At 37.6% G+C, this 27071-nt stretch overlaps 1 protein-coding gene across 4 annotated transcripts in view; it reads right to left on the bottom strand.

Annotated features, from left to right (window-relative positions):
• Positions 1-4274: 4274 nt before the first annotated feature.
• Positions 4275-27071, bottom strand: part of ulk3 (unc-51 like kinase 3) — a 65314-nt gene continuing 42517 nt past the window's right edge. For 3 of the 4 annotated variants that reach the window (XM_028823170.2, XM_028823169.2, XM_028823168.2), the window contains 3 exons: positions 21609-21656; positions 21208-21271; positions 4275-5664 (listed from right to left, as the gene is read on the bottom strand). In XM_028823170.2, the coding sequence (XP_028679003.2) occupies positions 5648-5664; positions 21208-21271; positions 21609-21656 (129 nt within the window). In that variant the 3' untranslated portion in view covers positions 4275-5647. Of the gene's footprint in view, positions 5665-21207; positions 21272-21608; positions 21657-27071 lie in introns of those variants that run through there. The other variant, XR_007933817.1, reaches the window with a different exon arrangement.

Genomic DNA, 27071 nt, shown 5'->3' with positions numbered 1-27071 from the left:
TGAAGGAGGATAGTGTGGTGGTCTTAAGATGAGTTGTGGATATTCAGTTGAAGACCCCGTAGCTGAGGAGGAATGGGGGTGGGGAAGAGGTTAGCATTTTTAAGACAAGTCTTAGTTTTCATTGACGTGCGACTGTGAATCTGAGAGCCACGGGCCCGCAGGACACAGAGTGGAGGCTTTGTATGCCTGCAGCACAATGTCCCTTTCATTGCTCTCAAATCTCCTTTCTGCTCTTCTTTTGGGGGGTGGGGTGGTGCAATAAGGGCCCCAGTGGTAGTGCTATGGGGGTTAGGTGCCGCCCACAAGGATTAGACTCTACTAATCATCAAGCAGTTGGCGGCCACTCTCTATGCATATTGAGCTAATTAGCAACATCAACAGCTTCAGGAATTCCCATAGTTTTTTTAAAAAGAAAAAAAAACAAAACTATTTTACAAGGAAGAAAAATTGTTGTTAATATAGGCCATACAGCGTTCCTAAATTAAAAGATCTGAAAATGCTGTCGCAAAATTATTTTTATGCCAAAACATAAACAATTTAAGATATAGACTACCAGGCCACTTTATTAGGTACACCTTGCTAGTACCCGGTTGGACCCCCTTTTGCCTTCAGAACTGCTGTAATCTGTCATGGCATAGATTCAACAAGGTGCCTGGAAACTTTCCTCTGGGATTTTGACCCATATTGACGTGATTGCATTACGCAGTCACTGCAGATTTGTTCGCTGCATATCCATGATGTGAATCTCTTGTTCCACCACATCCCAAAGGTGCTCTATTGGATTGAGATCTGGTGACAGCAGAGGCCATTTGAATACAGTAAACTATTTGTCATGCTCAAGAAACCCGTTTTAGATTATTTGAGCTTTGTGACATTATCCTACTGGAAGTAGCCATCAGAAGATAGGTACACTGCGGTCATAAAGGGATAGACATGGTCAGCAACAATCCTCAGCCATGCTGTGGCATTTACACAATGCTCAGTTGGTACTAAGGGGTCCAAAGTGTGCCAAGAAAATTTCCCCCACAATTAAACCACCACCACAATCTTGAACTGTTGATACAAGGCAGGATGGATCCACGCTTTCATGCTGTTAATGGCAAATTCTGACCCTACCATCCAAATGCTGCAACAGAAATCAAGACTCATTACACCAGGCAACATTTTTTCAGTCTTCTATTGTCCAATTTTGGTTTGCCAGTGTGAATTGTAGCCTCAGTTGCCTGTTCTTAGCGGACAGTAGTGGCACCCAGTGTGGTCTCCTGTTGCTGTAACCCTTCTGCTCCATGATTCGATGTGTTGTGCATTCAGAGATGCTCTTCTGCATACCTTGGTTGTACTGTGTGGTTATTTGAGTTACTGTTGCCTTTCTATTATCTCAGACCAGTCTGGTCATTCTCCTCTGACCTCTGCCATCTAGAAGGCTTTTTTGCCCAAAGAACTGCCACTAACTGGATATTTTCCCTTTTCTGGAATATTCTCTGTTAACACTAGAGATGGTTGTGTGTGAAAATCCCTGTAGATCAACAGCTTCTGAAATACTCAGCCGAGCCCGTCTGGCACCAGCAACACTGTCACATTCAAAGACACTTAAATCACCTTTCTTCACCATTCAGATATTTGGTTTAAACTTCAGCAGGTCTTCTTGACAATGTCTAAATCGTCTACATGCCTAAATGCATTGATTTGCTACCATATGATTGATTGATTAGATATTTGGATTAACCAGCAGTTCAACAGGTGTACCTAATAAAGTGACCGGTGAGTGTATATTTTAATTTAGGTCTTTCATGACGCTGTACTTTTCCAAACTAATGTAAGATACTTACTGATTGGTCAGTATATCGACCAAAAAAATAAGTTTCATGTGTTGTATACTATACAAATACCAAGGTCCTAATTCTCTAACCTCAGTCCTTCCTGCATTGTGCTGCAATCTCAGCTGGCATTAAGTAAAAGCCTCTTGAACTTTCACAGCTGTGATGTCCAGTCTCAGTTCTTAAATGCCCTACTGTGAGTTGCAGGCAGCTTTACTAAAGTTAGAAGTATGCTGTACATCTCATTGTATAATACCATTTGTAAAATAGTTTGTTGAAGCTGGAAAAAAAAATGGAAAAAAGAACAAAAAAAAATTAGAAAACTAACCTAAAAATATACATCAACTAGCCAAAATTTTTTTCTGATTTATTTGAATATGTCTGTACTTCTAAAAATATATATATATTTTTAATTTAAAATAAATGTCCACTTTGCAAATTATGATTTTATAACACTTTGGAATCCTTGACATTACACACTTTTTTTTACATTCCAATATTAGAAATGGTGCAGAAGGACAAACACTTGTTATATTGAAAGTATTCTGTTTCTCTGATTGTCACATCATTTCACACCTCTTACCTTGATGAAAGTCATGGTGGCAACCTGTTGTGATGGACACACCAGACAACTCTATTCCCAAGAACTTTTTCCAAACTCCCTTAAGGAATTCCTAGATGCTCCCAAGTCAGTAGGCATTTAGTATATAATCTCTCTACTGTGTCTCAGGTCTGCCCCGGGTTCTTCTACCAGTTGGTTATGGTTTATACACTAACCAAGGGAGATGTCCAGAGGACATCAAAACTATACATCTCAGTTAGATCCTCACAATTTGGTGAAGCAGCGTCTGTACTCAGAAGTCCTCACCCTGTCACAGAGAATGTACACCAAGGTACATTAACTTGTTCACTTGGAGCTGCCATTCAGCCATTACTTGAAGAGAACATGCCACAATTTTTGGGGAGAGAACCATAACCTCAGATTTGGAAGTACTAATTCTCATCCAGGCTGTATGACAATAGCTGTGTGCTTGTTTTCATTTGAGATCAAAAGGACATCATCATCTGCGAACAAGAGATATGACCCTTTGGCTCCCAAATTAGATACTATTAAGCTCTGGCTGCACATTAACCATTAAGTTTATGAATAGGAGTTTAAAACTTACACTGAAAAAACTCAACTCATTTCCAAGTATGCAAACACAACTCTGATTCTGCAAATTAAGGGGTCAGAGGCAGCAGCCCTGAAACCCCATGATCTTCAAAAAATGTTCCAATAGGATATGCATGGTGTATAGCATCAATGTGCAAAAGTAGCCTGGATTGTAACATTAACATGGGATCCTCAAATCTCCACTCAAGGACAAAGAGTTATCCACTGTTCCACAGCCAGTAGGGAATCCACATTGTACCACCTGAATATTAGATTCAGCTATGGCTCTCATTCCAGTATCCCAGCATTCCCAGAAAGGCTAAAGAGTAGGATCCCTCAATTATTGGAAGAATCTCTCTTGTGCCCTTTATTGAAAATGGAGACCACCACAGACTGCCATATTTGAGTCACTGTTCTCATTTCCATGCAACAGTGAGGAGGCATGTTAACCCCTGATACCGCCCCATACCCCCCCCCCCCCACCCTTAATACCTTAATTGCCAGTACAGAGTGTTTTCAATCACAGAAATTGAGTCAATCCCAACCACTGCTACTGGCACAACCATCAAATTTCTCAAAGTTCTCCTTCCACCACATAACAATGTCCGCAGTTGAGCTCACTGTTTCACCACATTTGTTTGGAACTGAAAGTGTGATATCCCACCTAACCATTCTGAGAAACTGAATGACCTGACAGGATGTGCAGCTCAGATTAGATAGTATGATTTTTTTAGCAGCCCTACATTTTCTAATACTGGATCACAGTGAGCCGCAGTTTACTCAGCAACAACAGGCAGAAGTCAGGCTTGGACAGGACACCTGTCCATTTGAGAGAAATCGTCACCGACCAGACCCACCTAGAGTCACTGCCAGTCAATAAATTGAAATGCTGGGCTGCAGAGGGCTTGTCAGTTAAATCAGCATTTTTTTACCATTTAACTTAGAAAATATTTTCTTTGTTATTGTTGATACACTTTGTAATGCAGGAACTACATAAAATGGCCAGATGTAAATCACATACAGATGGAGTGTAACCACCTTGACTGAAATATTCATCCATTTTCCAATTCACCTATCTAGTTCAGAGTTGTGGGGAAATGAATGTTTACCCTGGAAACATTCAGTGTAAGGTAGATGCTTCTCTGGATGAAGTGCCAGATTATTGCATGGCAAAGGAAGGCAATTACCCTGACATGCACATAACTTTCAGTTTGGGAGAAAAACTGGACCACCCAAGAGAAAAAAACAATATGCGCGGAGTTGGAAAGAACATGCAAACCTCTAACACTGAGCTCCACAAGCAAAGTTTCAAATGACATCACCGTTATTTATTGTAAGGAAACCCAACAAGACACACTTTAATGTATTTTTCAGTTGTGCTTGTATGTACAGCTTATCCTGAACTAGACAGCATTAACTATTATTATAATTATTAATTATATTTTTGGGTCTCTGAGTTTTGAACACAGCAGTCAGACAGAACAAACACGGAAATATAAAGTATAAATAGTCTTCAGGTAACGAATGAACCTGCACTTGAAACCCTTTAACAAGAACTTTACTGACAAATAAATATATTACTTTATCACAAAGAAAACAGCATCAAAAATGTAGGGCATTTTTTTCAATAATTTTAATTTTTAAATCACACATTGTAACAATTATAAAAAAAAACACACTGATATAAATAAATAAATAATAAAAAAAAATGTGTCATCTTTCGAACCTTTGTGATTTTACCTTAAGAATGATTTTTACAGAAGTATGTTACCCTGAACAATTTATAGTTAAGGCTTCATAAAATTAAGTACTACTTCTTGCTCTCATTACTAAATAAAACTCCAGAATAATTTAAATGATGATATAATCATAGATAAAAGATTAACAAGAAGCTAAAGCAACTTGTAATTCTAAATAATTTATACTCACTGTTTGACTGAGCAGATCAAGTGGTTTGGCATTACCTTAAATACAGTGATTTGGGCAGTAAACCCAGTTTCAATGTTAACAATAAATGTTATGAATCCTTATTTTTTTTTTAACCACCTAGATCACTTTGAATGCATAAACCACAGTGTCCATAGCATCTGATTGGACAAGAAAAAGAAAAAGCATTAGGTATTCCATGAAAATGTGGTTAAAAATAATTTTAATTGAGGAGACAAAAATTGATTGCCTGTCAAAGTTTTCACTAACCACCTTTAAATGTAATATGTAATGAAGTAAAACAAAATCTTGTTTGCAAAAATATGTTTAAAACTGTTGAACCATAATCAACATTTTTCATAAAACAACCAAAATCTAGCCCTCCCCCCCAACTCCCCCAAAATTTTTACAGTAACAGATATTATATTCAAACTATTCAAGATATACATGGCATAACCTATACAATAAAAAGTAGGAATTTAGAAGTTACTACTAAATTACATACTTACTTGTTGCTAAAAGTGCACAAAATGAAGAGATTCAAACCACTACCAGGCTTTCTTGAGAGTTGTCCTATAAAGGGACTTGCCTTGGATTCAACAGTGTATGAAATACTGTAATGTCAACTAGAATGGCAAATGAATAAATATGTTGTGGATTTGTAGGATTCAGCCATTTTCTGTCAAAGATAGCCATTCTGGAGGAAAGTTGTGGATGAATCTTGCATTTTCTCAGCTTCCTCTTCACTGGATCACTGGACACAGCATGCTAAGAGAAAGAACACATGGTTTAAGATTTACAAATGGGTAACACTCAAAAACATTATGTACAGTATTTATTTATTACTGGGGGCTCCGCCCCCTGCTTGCTTTGCTCGCCAACACCCGTGTTTGGTTTACTGGATATACAATACAATTTATTTTTTGTATAGCCCAAAATCACACAAGAAGTGCCGCAATGGGCTTTAACAGGCCCTGCCTATTGACCCTCTAAGAAGACCAGAAAAAATTACCCAAAAAAACCCTTGTAGGGAAAAAATGGAAGAAAACTTGGGAACCGCAGTTCAAAGAGAGACCCCCTTTCCAGGTAGGTTGGGCGTGCAGTGGGTGTCAAAAAGAAGGGGGTCAATACAATACAATGCAGTACACAGAACAGAACAAATCCTCAATACAGTATAAAAATAAAAATTCTAGAAGTACGGAGTAGAATTTCACATTAGATGATATCACATACTATGATTTGGATTAGTTTTAAGTCCTGAGACCTCATTCATCAAGCTGCCTCCCCCATTTTGCCATTCCACATCTGAAATAGCGCTAATCCGATGAAAGGACCCCTCATTCCCACGTCCCCATTCATCAGGGATGACTTTACCTTAGGTAGGCAATCTACAATTTAAATAGATTGTTATTTTCTTGGGAATTGTTACATATGCAGTACTTTCACTTTTACTTTAAAAACCTTTGTAAAAACAATACTTGTTTCCTGCCCCGCGCGAGGTTCCATCTCTTTCTTGCCAGACGTATAATGCTGCTCGTGTTGTGAAGGGTGTTGCGGCTGAACGTACACTAAGGATATGCCTTTGGATCATTTGCTGTCTTTTTGCTGCTTGCTAGCTGCCTCTTCTGCCTGTCGCATGTCGTTGTTTTAAGAGCTCAGAGCACATGATGCTTGCCTGCCAAAAGCAATCCAACAACTGCTAGCTTAGAGGTCTGTTGACTTGTTTTAAATGATGGCTCACTGCCTGGTCTCGCATGACGTCGTAAAAGCAATACCTGTCTTTTATTCTGGCACCGGGCGTGGTTGAATTCTTTCTTGCAGGATGTATAATGCTGCTTGCGTTCGGGTTGGGTAGCTGCTGTCGCACTGCCCCTCGATCTTTTTAAAGCCTGTACAGCTGCTGTCCTTTTTGTTACAGCCCTGGGACAATCTCTTGGCACCAAGTCTCATGTTTACGGTCCCCGTGAGACGCACCGTGGCAAGTCTCCTTGGTCTCGCGGGTCTTTAAAATGTCTTCCAAGATGATCAAGTATCGTAGCCTTGCATTTGCTTTCCAGGACAGGATTTCTTTTTATAATAGAGAGATAACTTGGCAAAAAAGATGCAAAAATGTAGACCAAACTATAATGGAATAATTGAAAAATAGATTAAAGACTGCATAATCTGGCTTTAGACAACAGAGTTTCAAACTTGACTAAACTGGATCGGTAACTTTTTTATCACTTCTTTCATTAACTGCATAACTGTAGTATATATTTATGTAAGTAGATATAAAGCTTCGTTATAGGTTTCTAAATAGTGTGGGGTTTTCTGATTCACATGAATATCTTATTAACACAGTAGTTTGGAGATGCTTTGTAAGAATATTTCAATACGGCCCCATCTGGATGCTTTACTGAATATTTCTTTACACCGTGGGTTGTGATTTGTACCTTTTTTATATAACTGCAACATGAATAGCAAACTAAAGCTCAGTGATCAGAGGTTTTTTATCTGAATATCCATTCAATTTCTGAACAAGTAAAGGGTGGCAGGGAACAAGACCCTAACGTATGTGAACAGTAGTGGTCTCAAGGCAAAAATAGTCTTTAGAAAGAATAGCAGATTTCTGCTAAATAATTTAAATTACCTGTTTATTATCTATTTATTCACATTTTGTAAAATGAAATAGACCAGCATAGAACAGGGCAGCACTGCAACACAGTGGTAAAGCTACTGCCTTTCTACAAAGAGATTGGAGGTTCAAGTCTTGGGTGCTCTTTACATGGAGTCTGCATGTTCTCTTCACATCTGCTTGAGTTTCTTCTGACATTTCTAAGGAATGCTGGGTTGCTGTGGACTGGCATTGCCAAATTGGCCCCTGTTGTATGTGTGGGCTTTTTTTGTGATAGGCTGGCACCCTGTTCAGGGATTGTTTCTGCCTTGCACCTGATGGCTTCAGCTCCTTTGAGGCCTTTCTCTGGATACATGGGTTTAGAAAATGGATGGATGGATGAATCTTAGAACATATAAATAAACTGCATAAAAATATTTATTGAAAATGCACATATATAATAAGCTGTACATAAAACTATTTTAATGTAAAGTAATACATTTTAATAAGATTGTGATATAATTAAATGAGGGTTTATATTTTCAAGACAAACTGCTACGTTTAAATAAATAGAAGTAATTTAAATAAATACATGTAAACAACTGTAATCAAATTAGAGCAAAGCTACCGGTACTTTCAGAAATATTGCATATGCATTAAAATGCATTATACTGATGCCTCCCTGTTTAAGCAATTGTTTAATTATCCTATACAAAAAAGCCAATCTGACCACTTACAAATATGCATTTGCATCCTTGCCCATCTCTATACCTTATTGGTATACAGTAGAGGTGGGCAAAGAAAGTGTGATCAGTAAAACAGAACTATATGAGAAGGTATATGAAACATAAGGCATGTTTGCCAAGTGAATGTTTAACTGTCACTAGATGGCTGATAAACAATTGTTGAGTTGTGCTTTTTCATTAATAGGCACACAGTCCTACATAAATGTATTCAATGTACCTTCACCAGTGATTTAATTTAACAGCAGGAAGTGCAATGGCTAGGTGATTACAACTGAAGCTTCAAAGCCCCAGAGTCCTAGGCTAAAATCCCAGCCCAAACACCACATGCATAGTTTATACACTATTTCCGTGACTGTATGGGTTTCCTTGCACATCCAATACTAGTAAGACTGACTAGCTGGCAACTCTGAATTGTCATGACTTGAGTAATTGTGGGTGAATGAGTGTAACTTGTGATGGACCAGCTTCAAACAAATGCACTATAACAAACCAAGCAAATTTGGAAAATGAATGAATATGCCTGTATCAATATATATGAACTTTATTTTTAAACATTTTAGAATACCACAACCTTTAGTTGTCCATCTCCCCATTTTAGGTTTTTATCAATTTATTGAGATAACCAGCTGGCAGGTGTTTTTCATTGTACTGTTATTCAAAACTTGCATAAGTTACAAATGTGCAGTACTGAATTTAGCCTTGGCTCGTCCATATTGTCTACCTTTACATTCAATGGTCTTAAATCAGCACGAAGATTGGAGAATAAGAAATTTGCATACTGAACGAAGAGTCCAAGGCCCATAGCCCTGGTACTAGGCATATGAAAAGAAATCAACAAATTGCAGAAATCACAATATATAAAAAATAACTAATACATTTGCAATCAACAAATACACTTCACAGCATCAAGGAAGCAGCATCAGTTGATGATAAAAAAGTTAAAGCTGATAAAATAAACTCACTTTTACTAAAATCAACATCCTTTACAGTACAAGACTAAAAGTATCCCAATCTACTGTATAAAGAAGACTGTGAGACGTTAGCCTCTTACCTACTCCAAAAAGTTGAAAGTTGTGGGATGAGTTTTGTGTAATTCGTGTGCTGAGTGATGGTGGCAGGGAGTAGAGGAGTAGTGATGAAAATAGCTGCCTAACTGGTCTGTGCAGTTATTGATAATGCTATCAGTACCTCTAACTAACATGCCTGTCTTACCATTTGTGTCATTTTCTTCTTCAGTCCTGGTTTTCACTGCAAACCTTTCAAAAACACTTTTTCAACACATCATTTGCATTTGCCTATTCCTGCTTCCTTTTCTTGCATCCATGAGTAGTAATGTGTCCCTACCTCTGCTTGTACGCGTCATTCTTTCACCAGTTTACTTTTCTTTCCAGGTTAGTTTAGTGAAAGGCTTCCGAGCAACAATTCTTTATAGCTTGCAGCTTGTATAATGAACAGGAAGACACTTCACATAGAGAGCTACACTACTTTACTTGAGATACTCAAGCATCCATGGCTGCTGAATCAGCCATAAAAAAGACAAGTAGACATTTCTCACCCCTGATTCTTCCTGCGCGGCACGGTGGCGCAGTGGGTAGTGCTGCTGCCTCACAGTTGGGAGACCTGGGGACCTGGGTTCGCTTCCCGGGTCCTCCCTGCGTGGAGTTTGCATGTTCTCCCCGCGCTCCGGTTTCCTCCCACAGTCCAAAGACATGCAGGTTAGGTGGATTGGCGATTCTAAATTGGCCCTAGTGTGTGCTTGGTGTGTGTGTCCTGCGGTGGGTTGGCACCCTGCCCGGGATTGGTTCCTGCCTTGTGCCCTATGTTGACTGGGATAGGCTCCAGCAGACCCCCGTGACCCTGTGTTCGGATTCAGCGGGTTGGAAAATGGATGGATGGATGGATTCTTCCTGCACTTTGTCTGCCTCAATTAGGCAACATTACAAATATAAGTAAGGAAGAGTAGTAGCAACATAAGTATCAGAACAATAACTAACAGAACTTAAAATGACTACAATGCTTAAATTACATGTTATGCCATATTCCACAGTAACTTTTAGTTAGCAACTGATAACATAGTGTAGGATGAACATGCCTCCAGTTCTGAATAATTCACTTGCTCTCCCAATGATTTTAGATTTCCCCAAGTTAAAATGTGTTTTGTAATATTTAAACACCAGTAACGGCACACTGCACGTTACACTTGACTTGAGCATTCATAGTTTTCATCCTCTTTTTCTGTACGTTTAGCATTCATTTGCTCAGAGGTTGATGCACTTGCTGCTTCCTGAGCAGCTCTTCTTTTCTCCACCCTAGCGGTTCGCTTCTTCTCTTCCTTCGTCTGCATCTTTTCGCGTTAAAACTGATTAAATCAGTGTTTGTGTTGCAATTACTTAGTACACTTTCTTTAACTTTTCACTTAAGCTGGCACTTAAGTCTTCAATCTGCCTCAAGAATAATTTAAGATATGAAGAGGTAGGGGAAGTGATGGCGAATGTGGTAGGGATAAGAACGACACCCGTACACATGCGCTGCACGGCCGCCCTGCTGGCTGCTGCCAAGAGTTGATTCTACAATAAAATAAAATAAAAATAAAAAGAGGAATAACCTTGAGGTCAATCATCACCCCAAAAGTGGATAGTAGATGTCACGTAGTATATGTGTACCAAATTTCAGGTCAATAGGTCAAACGGTTTGCGAACTACAGGTGATTTAGAATCCTGGACAGACAAACAAACAGTCACGGTAGCGTATTATATATAAAGATATGCATTAATATTTGTAAGCTTGAATGAAGAAGAATTGTGGATTATGGAGTGGTGGATGTGGTTTGGAAAGTGCAAGGCCCTGGGCAGCTGCCTGCTTCAACCCCATCTCCTTTAAGATGGTTCTATGTGCATCCAGTTACCAAGTTTTATTCTATTTTAGGCTCCTTCACTGCAATACTTGTGATTCTGGGAAGATTAAATATACTGTATACCATTATTCTGAAAAGTTAAAGCATGTCCGCTCAGAGAAAACTACAAATAAAAAGGCAACACTTGCAACCTTTGCATTTTTTCATCTGTTCATCTCAAATCCAAATTCCATGAGTATCTACCAAAAATGGTAATTGTAACACTGCTGTCTCAATACTTATGGAAAGTTTTGTAAATAATGAGTTAGTATGACAGATACTGTAGTTTATTTTTGAGACAATTTTTTGGCATAAAGTACTTGTAAAGACAAATTCGAGAACAAATTAGTTATTATGGTAAAAGTACAAATATTTATGTTCATTATGTCAGACATATGATCTGTAGGTAACCTAAAATAGTGTATAAGGTTTTGAGCTATGCTTCAGATTTGTATGGAAACAGATCAGAGCCCACATTTCCAGGTGGAGCAAGATTACACACAAAAAGCAGACCAGGCCGAGCTGAGCTGACAGCTAATTGTTTGCCCATGGCTACAGACACCCATACATTCACATACCCACATTTGGTCATACTGGGCCAATTAAGAGTAAGCAATCAGCCTGACAGGATGTCTTTAGGCAGCAGGAGGAAACAGAATTTAGCCAGGAGAAAGATCTAAACTTATCAAAAACAACACTTGTCACAACATGAGGCAGTGCCTAAGCACAGTGAAGAGGCAAAAGACATTTTGCAAATGTCTGTTATATAACAACACAATGCAAGACCCATTCAACATAAAATGAGTCCTTTCCAATGTACAAGCCACTTAATTATGGGAGTAAATTGTAAAGAAGAAATAATTTTACCACCAAGTGTAACAACAGTCAGGCAACAAAATCTAACCAACTACTTGCAAGCACACCCTGTCCTATTCAGGGGCAGCTACAGAATATTCTGGATGCATTAAGCACAATTCTTGAAATGCAGATGGAGCAATTATATATAACTGAGCACACGTACATAACTAGACAAGCAAGAATGACTGTGACTAAATCACAGTGACCAATTAACATGACAGCATATTCTTAGAATGAAGGACATAAACAGAATGCTCAGAGAGATAAACATGCATAGTCATGTCGAGAACGCAAAAACTACATGCAAACACTGACCAGTCCTAAATAAAAGCAACATAATGTAATAAAAAAAAAAAACCACATCAAATGCTTCTAGTCATGGCACGCAGAACTCAGCATTATACTATTACACTACATGCAGTTGTTCTCAATGGGCAAACAGCTTTCTCTATCCAGACCCTCTTTCACCTTAATTTGGTACAGGAGAAATAACATCAAAATTCTCATACTTTCATGAAAAAAATAATATTTAAAAGACCAATTAACTTGCTACAAGTGACTTTATAACTATTATCCATTTCTAGTATGACATCTAACCAGAACAGACATCAAGAAACAGTTTTGGTACACTAGCCATCTATATAATGTTACATCTTTTCTTTGATAAAAAAAGGCAGTTAAAACCAAGCTAAAAATCTTGCCGTATTGATTTGCTTCTATTGAATATTAAATGGCATCGAATAACTTGTAAAAACATGCTGGAGTTATAAGCTAATCTTAATTTATAGCATATTGCACAATGAACACCATCCCACTTAATGCAGTCAGTCATATAGCAAGTCCTGGAGAGTATCAGTTAAGGTTGAATCAGATCTAAAGTGTGGAGAACCGCTGATTTAGAAATGTTCACATGCAGGACAGGACTGCACTTTTATAGTATATAGTCTACTACTCTCTAGGTTATAATTTCTTATCAAAAACACACCAAAATTTAAAAATAACAAAAAATATAACACATTAAAAAAGTTAAAAGTATTTTTTACTTGCAGCATTAGTTTCAGTATATTCTCAATCTAAACTTTTATTCAAAGATGAATTGGAAACAGAGTTTACTCTGAACTATCTACAGTATATTAAACTGATTCCAGGCGCTGATTCCAAGCACTGTGCTCCACCAAAGAATGCAATTTCCTTTACAGACATAACAGACTGCATGAAATGTCAAAGCAAATTAATCAATTTAACAAAAATAATGTACATATTCTTCAAAAAGAAGAAAAATCACATTATTGGGTGTTCTTTATTGACCATTTAATTTGCCTGGTTTATAATGCAGCTTCTCAGGTGAATGTTATCATAAAATATTTTGGAAGGCAGCATGGTGCAGCAGCGAAGGCAATGGACTTTAACACCAAAAGTTGCTGATTCATTTCTTGGCCAGACATTAGTCACATATCCCACCACCTTTAAATAATCTAGAAACAGAATTGTATCTAATGCTGATTTTGTAATTAACCTTGTAATGGTGGTGTTGAAAAGTCTTGTTATATTTTCCAAATTTACTAAATAGTGCAAAGCGAGGAGGCAGTTGATAAATGCTAAATTCAACAGTAGCTGTTACTTTTGCAGCATTCAGAAGATGTGCAGTTGTCTGGAGATTAAAATATATAAACCCTGATATACATAAATCACACAAATATTCACACAGCTAGTTGGTGTTAGATGAAGACTTTGATGCAACACTTCTCATCACTGAATTCACCCAACCATGCTAAGTTCAATGCAGTGCTTCAGCGACTATCAGGCGCAAGATAGGAAACCCCCTTACTCTCACTCAAATCACATCAATTTCAGATGCACTGCACTAATTAACTTATTGTAGGCTTCTACTGTATGTAACGAGAAAAGTCCTTTGGGCACAGAGGCAATGAGCCTCTGAATCTGTACTTGTGAGATGGTATGCCATCTCAGCAGACGGGCAGGATTAAGCTTCTGCCCAATGGCGGCAGCAGCAGAGGATCACATTTTTAAATGTTGTAATCCAAGACATCCTAAATGAATTAATGTTGCAATATACTTCACTCAGAAAGTTCCATTTTAGTAAAAAGTATTTAAGATGGCATTGGAATTTTAATATACATGAGATGAATGTTAGGGGTAACGTGTTCAAAATAACATAGTTTATGTAGTCAATTACTTTTTAAAGTAATCAGTAACCTAATGTAATGCTTATTTTATTGAAGTAGAAACACCTGCATTATTTATAATAAAAAAACAGGTTTGTGTGATTGCATTACTATGGAAAAAAAACAAATCACTCTGCAGAAGTACTGCCTTTTTTCCATAAAGACAATGCCTGCTGTTGTCGGATCAACACTGTGCATGTGTGCGTACCAGCCACCTGGTGACAGCTGAGGAAGAAGTAAAGCTTATTGTTCAATCAACAGAAAAGAACTGAACAAAAGTTGTAAGTATAGATTTAACCCTGCATGTGCTAATTTAGGGTGACATGGAGCCAGAGATTATCACAGCCCCATTGGGTGTAAGTCAAGAAGCAAACCTGCTGGACGATATTCTGGTCCTTTACAGGGCTCAATCACACAGCCAAGCATAAAAAAGTGTGCAACTAGTAATGACAACTATAAATAAAGAATCATCTTAGTTTTTAATCCAGCTATTTGCTATAGATATTTTAAAACAATGTGATAAGGCTGGTAGGTAGGTAGGTAGGTAGATAGATAGATAGATAGATAGATAGATAGATAGATAGATAGATAGATAGATAGATAGATAGATAGATAGATAGATAGATAGATAGATAGATAGATAGATAGATAGATAGATAGATAGATAGATAGATAGATAGATAGACAGATAGATAGACAGACAGATAGACAGATAGATAGATAGATAGATAGATAGATAGATAGATAGATAGATAGATAGATAGATAGATAGATACTTTATTAATCCCAGGGGGAAATTCACAAGGCCAGTGAAATAGAGAATGGATGTTATTTACTTCACATGATGGACTAAACATATCTATAAAACGACATGAAAACTATCAAATATGGCTGCTTCTGGTCAATTTCCTATATGAGCTTATGATTTCATAGCAAATGCTAGCAAGTGAAATGTTCATTTTCTCATACACAAGAAGAAAAGGTAACACAAAAGTAATGTTTATAACACATTACATTTTATAATAAAAAAAAACTATACAACATATTTGTGTTTTTTTTTTTGTAAGAAATGAGTGATATAACTTTTTACTTATTACTTTTAAAAGTAACATTTCCCAGCAATGTTTAAGATCTGCTCAGAAAGGGAGAGAAGAGAATCCTGAAAAAATAAACTTCAGTCACAACTGAACATTTTCATTATTTAAAAGCTATTTAGAAAAAGAAATTATGAGTGAATGTGTTCTTGTGTAAAAAATCTGACACAGATGATAGGCAACCTTGTCTAGTTCCATCCATCTAACCATTATCAAACCTGCTCAATTCAATTCAGGGTTGCACAAGGCCAGAGTCTATTCTGGTAGTAGCTGGTGCTGTGACGATGCGGGTTCTGCTCCATGCTCCCATCCAGCTTCTGGGAGCTCTCGAACCCGACACCGTCGGTAATGTCACAGATGAGCTGGACAGTGAGGCACAACAAAGCAAGGGGATGGTGCCTCAACTAAAAAATCAACAAAATCAAAACAGTGTTCAAATAAATAGTGCAGTGCCTCAAAAGTCTTCAAATAAATAATCCAATAAAAACAGGTGAAAGGTGAAGGTTAAAATCCAATAGAAAAAAAAATTCTTTTTAAAACCGAGGTTAAAACGATGGCTGGAAGCAGTCTTTTAAAACAAAGCCCGGTGCCTTCTTTTACTGGTGACTCCCCTGCTTCTCCCATCCAGGCTATGCACCAGGGAAATCACCCTACATGAAGCTGACCTTCTTAACTGTACTGGCCTGTTGCCTTTCTGATCCCTGGCTTCAGTAGGCTCACCCAGATGAGACTTGCGCTCCTCAGCGACCAGGACGCTCACGCTGGGGCTTCCACTTTCCAAGTCCCTGACTCCCGTTGCCTTCGCTGCAGCGAGCCAATCTTCTCCCCGTCACTCCTGCTCTAAATAAGCGCTCAGCAGGAGCGACCACTACCATTGGCCCCCGGGTGCTGGCCAAACACCCCATTTGGGCTCGCTGCTCCCAGCTACCTGCAATCAGCACGAGCCTGCGCTCGCTCGCTCGTTTGTTCTCCCTCACCAGCTTTCTCCGTCTTCTTCAACCTTTACCTCCCTTCACGTTCTTTTTTTCTCTCTCCCTCTTATCCGCCTCACGCTTCTATTACAACCCCAAATCAGAAAAAGTTGGGACAGTGTGGAAAATGTGAATAAAAAAAGAAAAAAGCAAGTTATAAATTCTCCTTAAATTTTATTTCATTGCAGACAGTATGAACACAAAATAATTCATGTTTTTTTTTGTCAACATCATTTGATTTGTAAATAAATATCCATTCTTGCCATTCAGGCTTGCAACACATTCCAAAAAAAGTTGGGACAGTACAGCATTTACCACTTTGTACAGTTCCCCTGTCTTTTAACAACACTTAAAAGACGTTTAGGCATTGAAGAAATCAAGTGACTAAATGTTGCAGGTGTTAGTTTGTCCCATTCTTCCTGCAAACAACATTTTAGGTGCGCAACAGTACGGGGTCTTCATTGACACATTTTTTGTTTCAAAATGCGCCATACATTCTCTATAGGAGACAAATCAGGGCTGCAGGCAGGCCAGTCAAGCATCTGCACCCTCTTCTTACGCAGCCATGCCTTTGTTATGCGCGCAGTATGTGGTTTGGCATTGTCTTGCTGAAATAAGCATGGGCGTCCCTGGAAAAGACGTCGTCTTGAAGGCAGCATTTGTTCCTCCAAAACTGAGATATACTTCTCAGCATTGATGGTGCCATCGCAGAAGTGCAAGTTACCTTTGCCGAAGGCACTGACACAACCCCATACCATGACAGACCCTAGCTTTTGGACTTGTATCTGGTAACAGTCTGGATGGTCCTTTTCCTCTTTGGTCCGCAGCACACATGGCGTCCATTTCTTCCAAAAAAGATGTGAAAAACCGATTCGTCTGACCACAATACATGTTTCCACTGCACAATGGACCATCCCAGATGCCTCCGAGCCCAGAGAAGTCGACGGCGCTTCTGGACACTATTTATGTAGGGCTTCCTTTTGGCACAGTACACTTTTAGCTGGCATTTCCTAATGTAACTACGTACTGTAGTGCTTGAGAGTGACTTCCTGAAGTAGTCCTGAGCCCACGCAGTTATATCATTTATTGATGAATGACGGTTTTTAATGCAGTGCCGTCTGAGGGCTCGGACATCACGGCCATTCAGTTTAGGCTTGCGCCCTTGGCCTTTGCGCACGGTAATTTCTCTAGATTCCCTGATTCTTTTCACAATGTTATGCACTGTAGAGGGAGAAATGCCCAAATCTCTTCCTATCTGTCTTTGAGAAACGTTTTTCTTCATCATTTCAAAGATTTTTGCCCGCACTTGGTGGCAAACTGGCGATCCTCTGCCCATCTTTGCTCCTAAAGGAGTAGGCCTTTCCTCGATGCTGCTTTTTGTACCGAATCATGATTGCATCATGAATCATGATTGCAATCACCTGTTAACATCATCAGTTTCAAATCACATCATTATTTAGTTATTATACCTCATTACTACCCCTTAATTTTTTTTTTTGGAATGTGCTGCAAGCCTGAATGGCAAGAATGGATGTTTATTTACAAATCAAATGATGTTGACCAAAAAAAACATGAATTATGTTGTGTTCATACTGTCTGCAATGAAATAAAAATTAAGGGAAATTTGTAAATTACTACTTTATTTTTTTATTCACATTTTCCACACTGTCCCAACGTTTTCTGATTTGGGGTTGTATATGATCCAGGGACATGGATAAGGTGTGGCAATCAGCAGCTCCCAGGAACAATTACAGATGCGGACAAATCCTTACCTGTGCACTTAAGCAAGGACAGTCTGCATCACGAATCACCCAGGAACTGCTCCGGCCACACTACCACACCCCCTCACTAAGCCACAAGTACAGTGACTATTTATTTAAAAAGTGGCCTTTTTGACTTGAGCTGTGGAATCGCTACACCACAGGTGCAAGCCAGAAACACGCTCTTAATGGTGCAAGTCCACTGCTGGCCGCTATAATTATGAATCCACAGAATAAACACAGAGAGGAAAAACCATAAATCTAATTCAGTCTTGTAACAAATGTGCATTAAAGGCACACAACAAATAAATTAAATGCTGACAAAGAAAATGCTTACTTTTGACAGCTAAAGAAAGACAATGCAGTCAATGACATACATATAGTAAGCTTTAAATTCCAACTATATATTATTCAACCTACTTTATATAACCATAATATTCTCCAAATGCCGAGATACAGTGGCTATTAAAAGCAAGAAAAGGGGCTTTGCTAACACATTAGATTAGGTACTGCAAACATGGATCTATTACTAATTTACTAGTATGTAACAATACAGTATCAAAGGCTTCTTTTTGTATTATTGACACTTGTAAAGCATGAATTGTTTATTCCTGTCTGCAGTATGGCCTACTAAAATAATTTCACTCTGAAATGGTCAAAGGTAGTTTAACAAAGACAAATTTCTCTTGAATCTGCATATTTGAGTATAAGACCTATAAATCCTTCATATTCACAATTATTTTTACCAGCATGTCAATATGCCACACTGCACAATAGTGAATAACCACTTTACAGATGCTTTGTAAATCTTAGTAAGACTGAAAGAAGCCTTTGTTAAGGTCTTGTTTCACAACTGTACATGAGTAATAGAGGCATTTTTGTTGTACCTAAAGTGTTACCGTAACTTTTTCTTCTATACTTTTCAATCTATAGCACAGATTCGTTTGTCAACACGTAAAGTGTCATACAAGTGCATCACAGATGTGCATGGACAATCAAACCAAGCTAACATTGCATGCAAGTTACAAGTTAAAAGAAAGAATGGGCTTCTGCAGAAAAACAATTACAAAAATACAATTTCATACTCTCTTAATAGCACATTCCATCCATTTTCTAATCTACTTTTCTAGTTTAGTCTTATGGGTAGCCAGTGTCTAGTCTGGCAGCACTTGGTTCAGGATCCAACCCTACCCTAAACAGGATGCTAGTTCATTACAGGGCACACATGTACATACACCTACACCTCACTCATTCTTAGCCTATTTAGATTTACCAGTTAACCTGGCATCCACATTGTTGGTATAAAGGGAGAAGAAAACATACAAAAACAAGTGGAATGGCAAACTCTACCACTGAAATAAAAAATAAAAAAGACATAAATTACATCACTTATATTTACTGTAGTAAATCAAAGAATTTACATACTCATTAAATTTTTGGTTTTAATTACATAGATAATTTGTCAAGGATCAAAAATGGAATTTAATACAAAATTACTTATTCAGATCTATGAGTTTCGAGTACAGTACTGTATAGCAAATTCACAAAATAAACACCTTAAATATAAATAGTTCTCAGGCAATGAATGAATCCTACGTTTGGTCTTTAGTAAAATCATGCAGGGAAACAATGAAATGTAATAATTGCCTGTTTTATGATGTAGGGATGGTTTGATGGTATTGAGACTTTTAACAATAAACAGGTTTTTAGATATAGTCAGCAAGTAAGATTAAGATTATTTTTGAAATGTACTTATCTGGGAAGTACTAAGCTTGTGCACTTGATATGTTTTTACCTATAATTTCTCTTTTTAATGGGTTCTTAAGATATACCCTAGGAATACACTTTTGTTAAATCAAAACTACATCTATAAAAATCAGTAGTACGACAATTAATTTGTCTACAAGACAAACTAATATAAACACAAGTAAACACTGGGGCTCATTTTTGTGCTCCAAAGAAAAATCAAATACAATTTTTAAAAATAATTATTTTATTTTGAAATAACAAAAACAAATGACACCCTATCCAGGTGTTATTCCTGCCTTGTTGCTGGGTCAGGCTTCAGCTGCTCAATGAGGCTGCTCTGGGTAAGGAGGATGGATGGATAAATAATCCATCCATCCATCCATCATCCAACCCGCTATATCCTAGTTACAGGGTCACAGGGGTCTGCTGGAGCCAATCCCAGCCAACACAGGGTGCAAGGCAGGAAACAAAACCCGGGCAGGGCACCAGCCCACCGCAGGGTACACACACACACACACACCAAGCACACACTAGGGACAATTTAGAATCGCCAATACACCTAACCTGCATGTCTTTGGACTGTGGGAGGAAACCGGAGTACCCGGAGGAAGCCCACGCAGACATGGGGAGAACATGCAAACTCCACGTAGGGAGGACCCGAGAAGCGAACCCGGGTCTCCTAACTGCAAGGCAGCAGCGCTACCCACTGCACCACCATGCCGCCCTGGATAAATAATAATCTTTAATATACAGTAAATCAGTTTTTTCTGCAGCAGTACAATGATAATTGTAAGTTACAAAACAAAGTTTAATGAGATTGGGATTGTTCTAACCTCAGCTTCAACTGTTTTTGTATGTTTTATACCTAACTGTCCAGTAAGAATAACAATAACATTACATCAATGCAAAGTGCCAAAGTAAGATGTTCAAAAAGACTCCCTGAAATCCTCAGCATGAAAAAAAGTATTAAAATGGAGATATGACTTCTGAAAACAAATGGGGGAAAAAATGTTGAAGACGGAGCAAACGTAAGTGGTGTGCTCATCTTGTCACCTCTAATTAAAACACACACAAGATAAATGTAAAACAAATGTACGGCATATGACACATATATTCATGTTGTAGGTTTCCATTATTAAGAATATATCTACCATAAATGATTTAAAACTAATAGTCTAATAGAAATACAAACATCTACATTTTAGCCATGTGCATTTTTACTTTGGCTTTGATTTATTATTGTATTTCAAAAGATCTATACTCAGAAAAGCATTTTTAGACTGCCAACGACTGCAGGATTGTAAAGCAAAGTACATTGTATATGTATGGTTCTGGGGCATGACTATTACAAAGAACTTTTTGTTTTTGTTGTTTTTTTTATAAAAACACAGATGAATTGTTTCAGGCTTATCTGAAAACGTGTGGTTAAGATGCTGGGAAAATTTGTTAGACAATACTCACAACTCTTAACAGACTCAGACAGAGGATCTCTGTCCATTGAAGCTTCAGCCTGTGTTTCCCTCATCTATGAAACAAAAAGAAACATACGGCCCATTACCACTGAATACTGAATGAGCAGCTCTTCTGGACATTACAACATTACTGTTACATTCAGCAAAGTGAATAATAAAACAAACTAATACAACTTATGTACACTTTTTAAAAACACCACATATATTTTTGTTCCCTGTTAATTTTTTAAACTAAACTGTAAGAAAGAATATTTTACTAATCTTCATCTGATGTACAAAAAACAAATTTAAAATGACTGAGAAAGGCATTAAAAAAATCAGGGCTACTCCAAATCTCTTACATTGTCTATTCTGAGCACTCACAATATACCAAAGACAGTAAATACGCACCTTCAGCTGTTCTTTCAGATACTCAGCTCTGGCCATCAAGCATTTAATCTGAATAAATTTAAGAAAATAAAAATGACCACCCACATCTTGGTAATGAAAAACTCCACATGTTGAAGTTATAGATAGATAGATAGATAGATAGATAGATAGATAGATAGATAGATAGATAGATAGATAGATAGATAGATAGATAGATAGATAGATAGATAGATAGATAGATAGATAGATAGATAGATAGATAGATAGATAGATAGATAGATAGATAGATAGATAGATAGATAGATAGATAGATAGATAGATAGATAGATAGATAGATAGATAGATAGATAGATAGATAGATAGATAGATAGATAGATAGATAGATAGATAGATAGATAGATAGATAGATAGATAGATAGATAGATAGATAGATAGATAGATAGATAGATAGATAGATAGATAGATAGATAGATAGATAGATAGATAGATAGATAGATAGATAGATAGATAGATAGATAGATAGATAGATAGATAGATAGATAGATAGATAGATAGATAGATAGATAGATAGATAGATAGATAGATAGATAGATACTTTATATAAAAGAGTTATCCTTTTTCTGAACTAAACTTTTCCAGTATAGGGTAATGTGAAACTTCAGCTTATCCACTCTTCTACTGGCACAAGAAAGTAACTAACCCTTTGAGGGTCTGCATCCCACCAAAGGGTACAGATACACACAAACTCAGACCAGATCATTTTAAAATGTTGCCTTTTACTGAAGGAAATTTAAGTGCATTAAGAGAACTACAAAAAGGAAATGTTACTTTTACATTCAGTGTCAAAAAATGAAAACATTAAAAAAGCACTGCATAAATACTGTTTTATAATACACTTAAAACATATGTACAGTATGAAAATCTCATCTCTCTCCGCTGACCTGCCTATCCTAAAATTCCAGATCCACTGCCATTCAAAAGAGTGGGTAGAGTTTATAGTTAGTAGCATCACAGAACACACTAACACAAAACACTCCATGCATAGGTCAATAGATGACAGGTGCTGTGAGCCTTTCCAGTTCTCATTCGCGACACAGAAAGTATACTGCAGGTGTAATGATGGGGTCAAGAATTTAAAAACATGCAGTATTTGTTTGTAAGGCTGACATAATGTGATGACTGTACTGTACTGTGCATAGAAATTATACAGCTGGTCTGTGGGTTCAGTGTGGCTTATAAAAGCAAGTATGATAAATATGTAAATGGTGCTTGGGCCATACTATACACGATTGACAGCTGTCCTTGGAAAATTAAATGGTAAAAATCAGGGTGGTTGCTGTAGCAAGGTCTATGTACTGTAAGTAAAAGGCTTTCAAAAAACCCAAAAAGATATTGAGAAATAAAACACAAAGTTCGCATAAAACTTTCTATAAAATAAAACTTGATTGTTATCTCTGATAGTGAGCTTGAAAAACTGGGGAGTAAGCAGTTGGCTATGGCAAGAAACCAAACTTAGGTACAAGCCCAACACAAGGCACACTCATGTTCACTCATATGGTGCAAATTTAAATTCTCTATTTAATGAAACCTACATTTGACTGGAATATGGGGAAAAAACTGGAATACTCAGTGTAAAACAAAGTACTCAGAAAGAATGTGTTCTCAACACTAGCAGTGTTTCAACGCGGAGTGTTAAACCACTGCAAGTCTGACCACTGAGCTGTTGTGCCACCCACAAGCATATAAAATGAATTCCACTTCTTTAACCTGTTGCAATAAAACATCTCTCTGCTCTGTTATCTGGCTTTTTTTGCTCCAGAACATCTGTCATGAAAAATAATTAGATTAAAAAAAATGCTACCAGGTAAATTGTCAATAAACTAATATGTACATCATATCACAGTATACAGTGCCTATATACTACTGAATCACAGATTTAAGTTGTCATTTTTAGCACTGATCGACAGAAAAGAAGTCTTTAATGGCAAAGTGAAAACAGATCTCACACAGTGGTATAGATTAATTAAAACTGTAAAACAGAAAATAACTTAATCACATAAATATTCATCATTCAAATCGGTATTTAGTAGATGAATTTTTGACAGCCTTATGTCTGTGTGCAAAGGTCTCTATCAGTTTTACACCTTTGGACACTACTTTTTTCCCCTATTCGTCTTTGCAAAACTAGAGAAAGTAAGTGACGAGTGCCATAACCCTAAGTCTAACCACAAATTCAGAAAAGAATTGAGATTTGTACTCTGACTCCAGGACAACTCCAGGATTTTAATAATCTTTTTAAGCCATTCCTGCGTAGCTTTGGATTTATGCTTGGGGTTGTTGTCTTGTTAATGTCAAGAAAACAGACTACCCTGGCCGACTAGTGAAAGCTCAGCCTAAGGACTTTATTGGGTCAGAAATGGACTGGAGAGAATCCAGTGCAAAAATATCAAGACGGACTTGTGAAAGTGTGGCTGTTAGCTTGGAAAATTTGAAAATTAGGTAATAAACTGAAGAGGAGGATAAAAATCAATTTAAACCATTTTTCTTATTAAAATCTGCTTGAAGACCTGAACTTTTGAATAAAAGAGTGTTTCCAATTTTCCTGTCATGATCTTTTTAAAGACTAGGGGGCTCCGCCCCCTGCTCGCTTCGCTCGCCAACCCCCGTGTTTGGTTTACCAGATATACAATACAATACAATTTATTTTTTGTATAGCCCAAAATCACACAAGAAGTGCCGCAATGGGCGTTAACAGGCCTTGCCTCTTGACAGCCCCAGGCCTTGACTCTCTAAGAAGTCTGGGAAAAACTCCCAAAAAAAAACCTTGTAGGGAAAAAAATGGAAGAAACCCCTTTCCAGGTAGGTTGGGCGTGCAGTGGGTGTCAAAAAGAAGGAGGTCAATACAATACAGTACAATACATAGAACAGAATAAATCCTCAATACAGTATAAAAATAAAAATAGAATTTCACATTATGATATGACATAATATGATTTGGATTTGTTTTAAGTCCTGGAGACCTCATTCATCAAGCTGCCTACCCCATTTTGCCATTCCACATCTGAAATAGCGCTAATCCGATGAAAGGACCCCTCATTCCAACGTCCCCATTCATCAGGGATGACTTTACTTTAGGCAGGCAATCTACAATTTAAATAGATTGTTATTTTCTTGGGAATTGTTACATATGTATTATTTTCACCTTTACTTTAAAAACTTTTGTAAAAACAATACTTGTGTCTTTATTTCCTGCCCCATGCGTGGTTACGTCTCTTTCTTGCCAAACGTATAATACTGCTCATGTTGTGAAGGGTGTTGCGGCAGAACGTACACTAAGGTTATGCCTTTGGATCATTTGCTGTCTTTTTGCTGCTTGCTAGCTGCCTCTTCTACCTGTCGCTTGTCGTTGTTTTAAGAGCTGGAAGCACATGATGCTTGCCTGCCCAAAGCAATCCAACAACTGCTAGCTTAGAGGTCTGTTGACTGGTTTTAAATGATGGCTCACTGCCTGATCTCGCGTGACGTTGTAAAAGCAATACCTGTCTTTTAATTCTGGCCCCGGGCGTGGTTGAATTCTTTCTTGCAGGATGTATAACGCTGCTCACGTTTGGGGGTAGCTGCTGTCGCGCTGCCCTTCAATCTTTTTAAAGCCTGTACAGCTGCTGTCCTTTTTGCTATGGCCCTGGGACAACCTCTTGGCACCAAGTCTCATGTTTACAGTCCCCGCGAGACACACCGTTGCAAGTCTCCTTGGTCTCACAGTTCTTTAAAATGTCTTCTGAGATGATCACGTATCGTAGCCTTGCATTTGCTTTCCAGGACAGGATTTCTTTTTATAATAAAGAGATCTGAACTTTTGAAATAAGGTATTTTTTGTTAAGTTCTGCTTAAAGATCCGAAGCTCTTGCCTAAGCATATTTTCAGTCTTTTTTGTTGAAAATTTGAACTTTTAATTACTCATGAAATAATAGATAATTAAATCCAAATGATTCTTTTTATGACAATATTAAGTGTGAAGGTTATAATGCATGTAAACAGAAGTAAATGTTAATTAGGCAAAGAAATGTGCATTATATATTATAGGTTGCTAGGCATGAAACAAATCGTTCACTTTCAAAAAATTAGTACACCGTTGTAGAAGGGAACATCCATAGTGGGACAGAAGTAGGGTTGCTGTACATTGTTGGCCAAGACACTCTGATACAAGCCCAATGAGATTTCAAAGACAGTCAAATCACCTTGAAGACAAAGAGGAAGGTCTATCTGTGTCATCATTGTTCACTTGTTATAAAAATATTATTTTTACTGTTACTTTTATTTTGCATTTAATCTTTAAGCTTTGGATTTTATTTTTGCACTTTAATAAATGAGCTAAACTTTTAATATTACTTTGGTCAAGATTCTTAAAATGTTTTGGTCTGAGAAGTCCAGGTGAAGGGAGTGTGTCAACTAATTTGTTTCAGTGTACAGTTAGGAATGTTAAAAACAGGTCTGTGAAACAATGGCCTTTTAAAGTCTTAACACCAGGTGCCAGGACCATACATCTGGAACTGCAGGTAAACCATAAAAGTTCACAATTGTCTTTGTACCTCTCACCGCTTAACCTGGGAAAGAGAGACGGAGAACCTGGGTATCCCTCTTGATCCGGGTGTAGATACTGGAAAACAAATCTTCCAATTTATAGGTTTCTTCCAGACAACATCAGATTGTCAGTCAGAATTTCTCTGTTTTATTGTATTAATTTTACTCTCTCTTGTCACAAGCACTCCAGGGCCTGCTGCACAGAGGCATCCAAACAACATGATGGTGCTACCACCATGCTTCATAGCTTTGTTTTTAATAATTTGCAATGTTCAAACATGGTGTTTAGTTTGTTGGTCAAAAAGCTTAGTTTTGGTCTAATCTTGCATTGAAACTTCTTCCAGATGACTTTCCTTCTGGAAACCTCTACTATAAAGATATGAATGGTGAAGCACCTAGGCAACTGTTGTTGTCTGCACAGCCTCTTCAATCTTACTCACTGTACTCCTTCAGTGTTCTCATAGGTTTCTTGGTGGCCTCCCTCAGTATTCTTCTTCTTGTGCAATCACTCAGTTTGTGGAAGGCTTGCTCTAGGCAGATTTACAGTTGTGACTTACTCTTTACTTTTTTAACAATTGACTTAATTGGACTTCAAGTATTATTCGTTGACTCAGATATTTTCATGTCTTCATCCTCTAATTTGTGCTTTTAATTCATCTTTCCATGGAGTTGCTTGGAGTGTTCTTTTGTTTTCATTGTGTAGGTTAAGCCACAATACTGACTAACCACAAATAACCACAAATTGGACCTTCTAGATTAGACTTTGCACATTGGAATACATTTCCCTTGTTCTAGTGCAGGAGTGGGCAATGTCGGTCCTAGAGAGCTGCAGTGGATGCAGGTTTTCATTCCAACCCAATTGCTTAATTAGAAACTAGTCCTTGCCAATCTTAGACCTTATTT

This window comes from Erpetoichthys calabaricus, chromosome 17, assembly GCF_900747795.2.
Source record: "Erpetoichthys calabaricus chromosome 17, fErpCal1.3, whole genome shotgun sequence".
In the NCBI taxonomy this organism is placed as follows: domain Eukaryota; kingdom Metazoa; phylum Chordata; class Cladistia; order Polypteriformes; family Polypteridae; genus Erpetoichthys; species Erpetoichthys calabaricus.
This window is presented reverse-complemented; position numbering and strand designations above follow the sequence as displayed.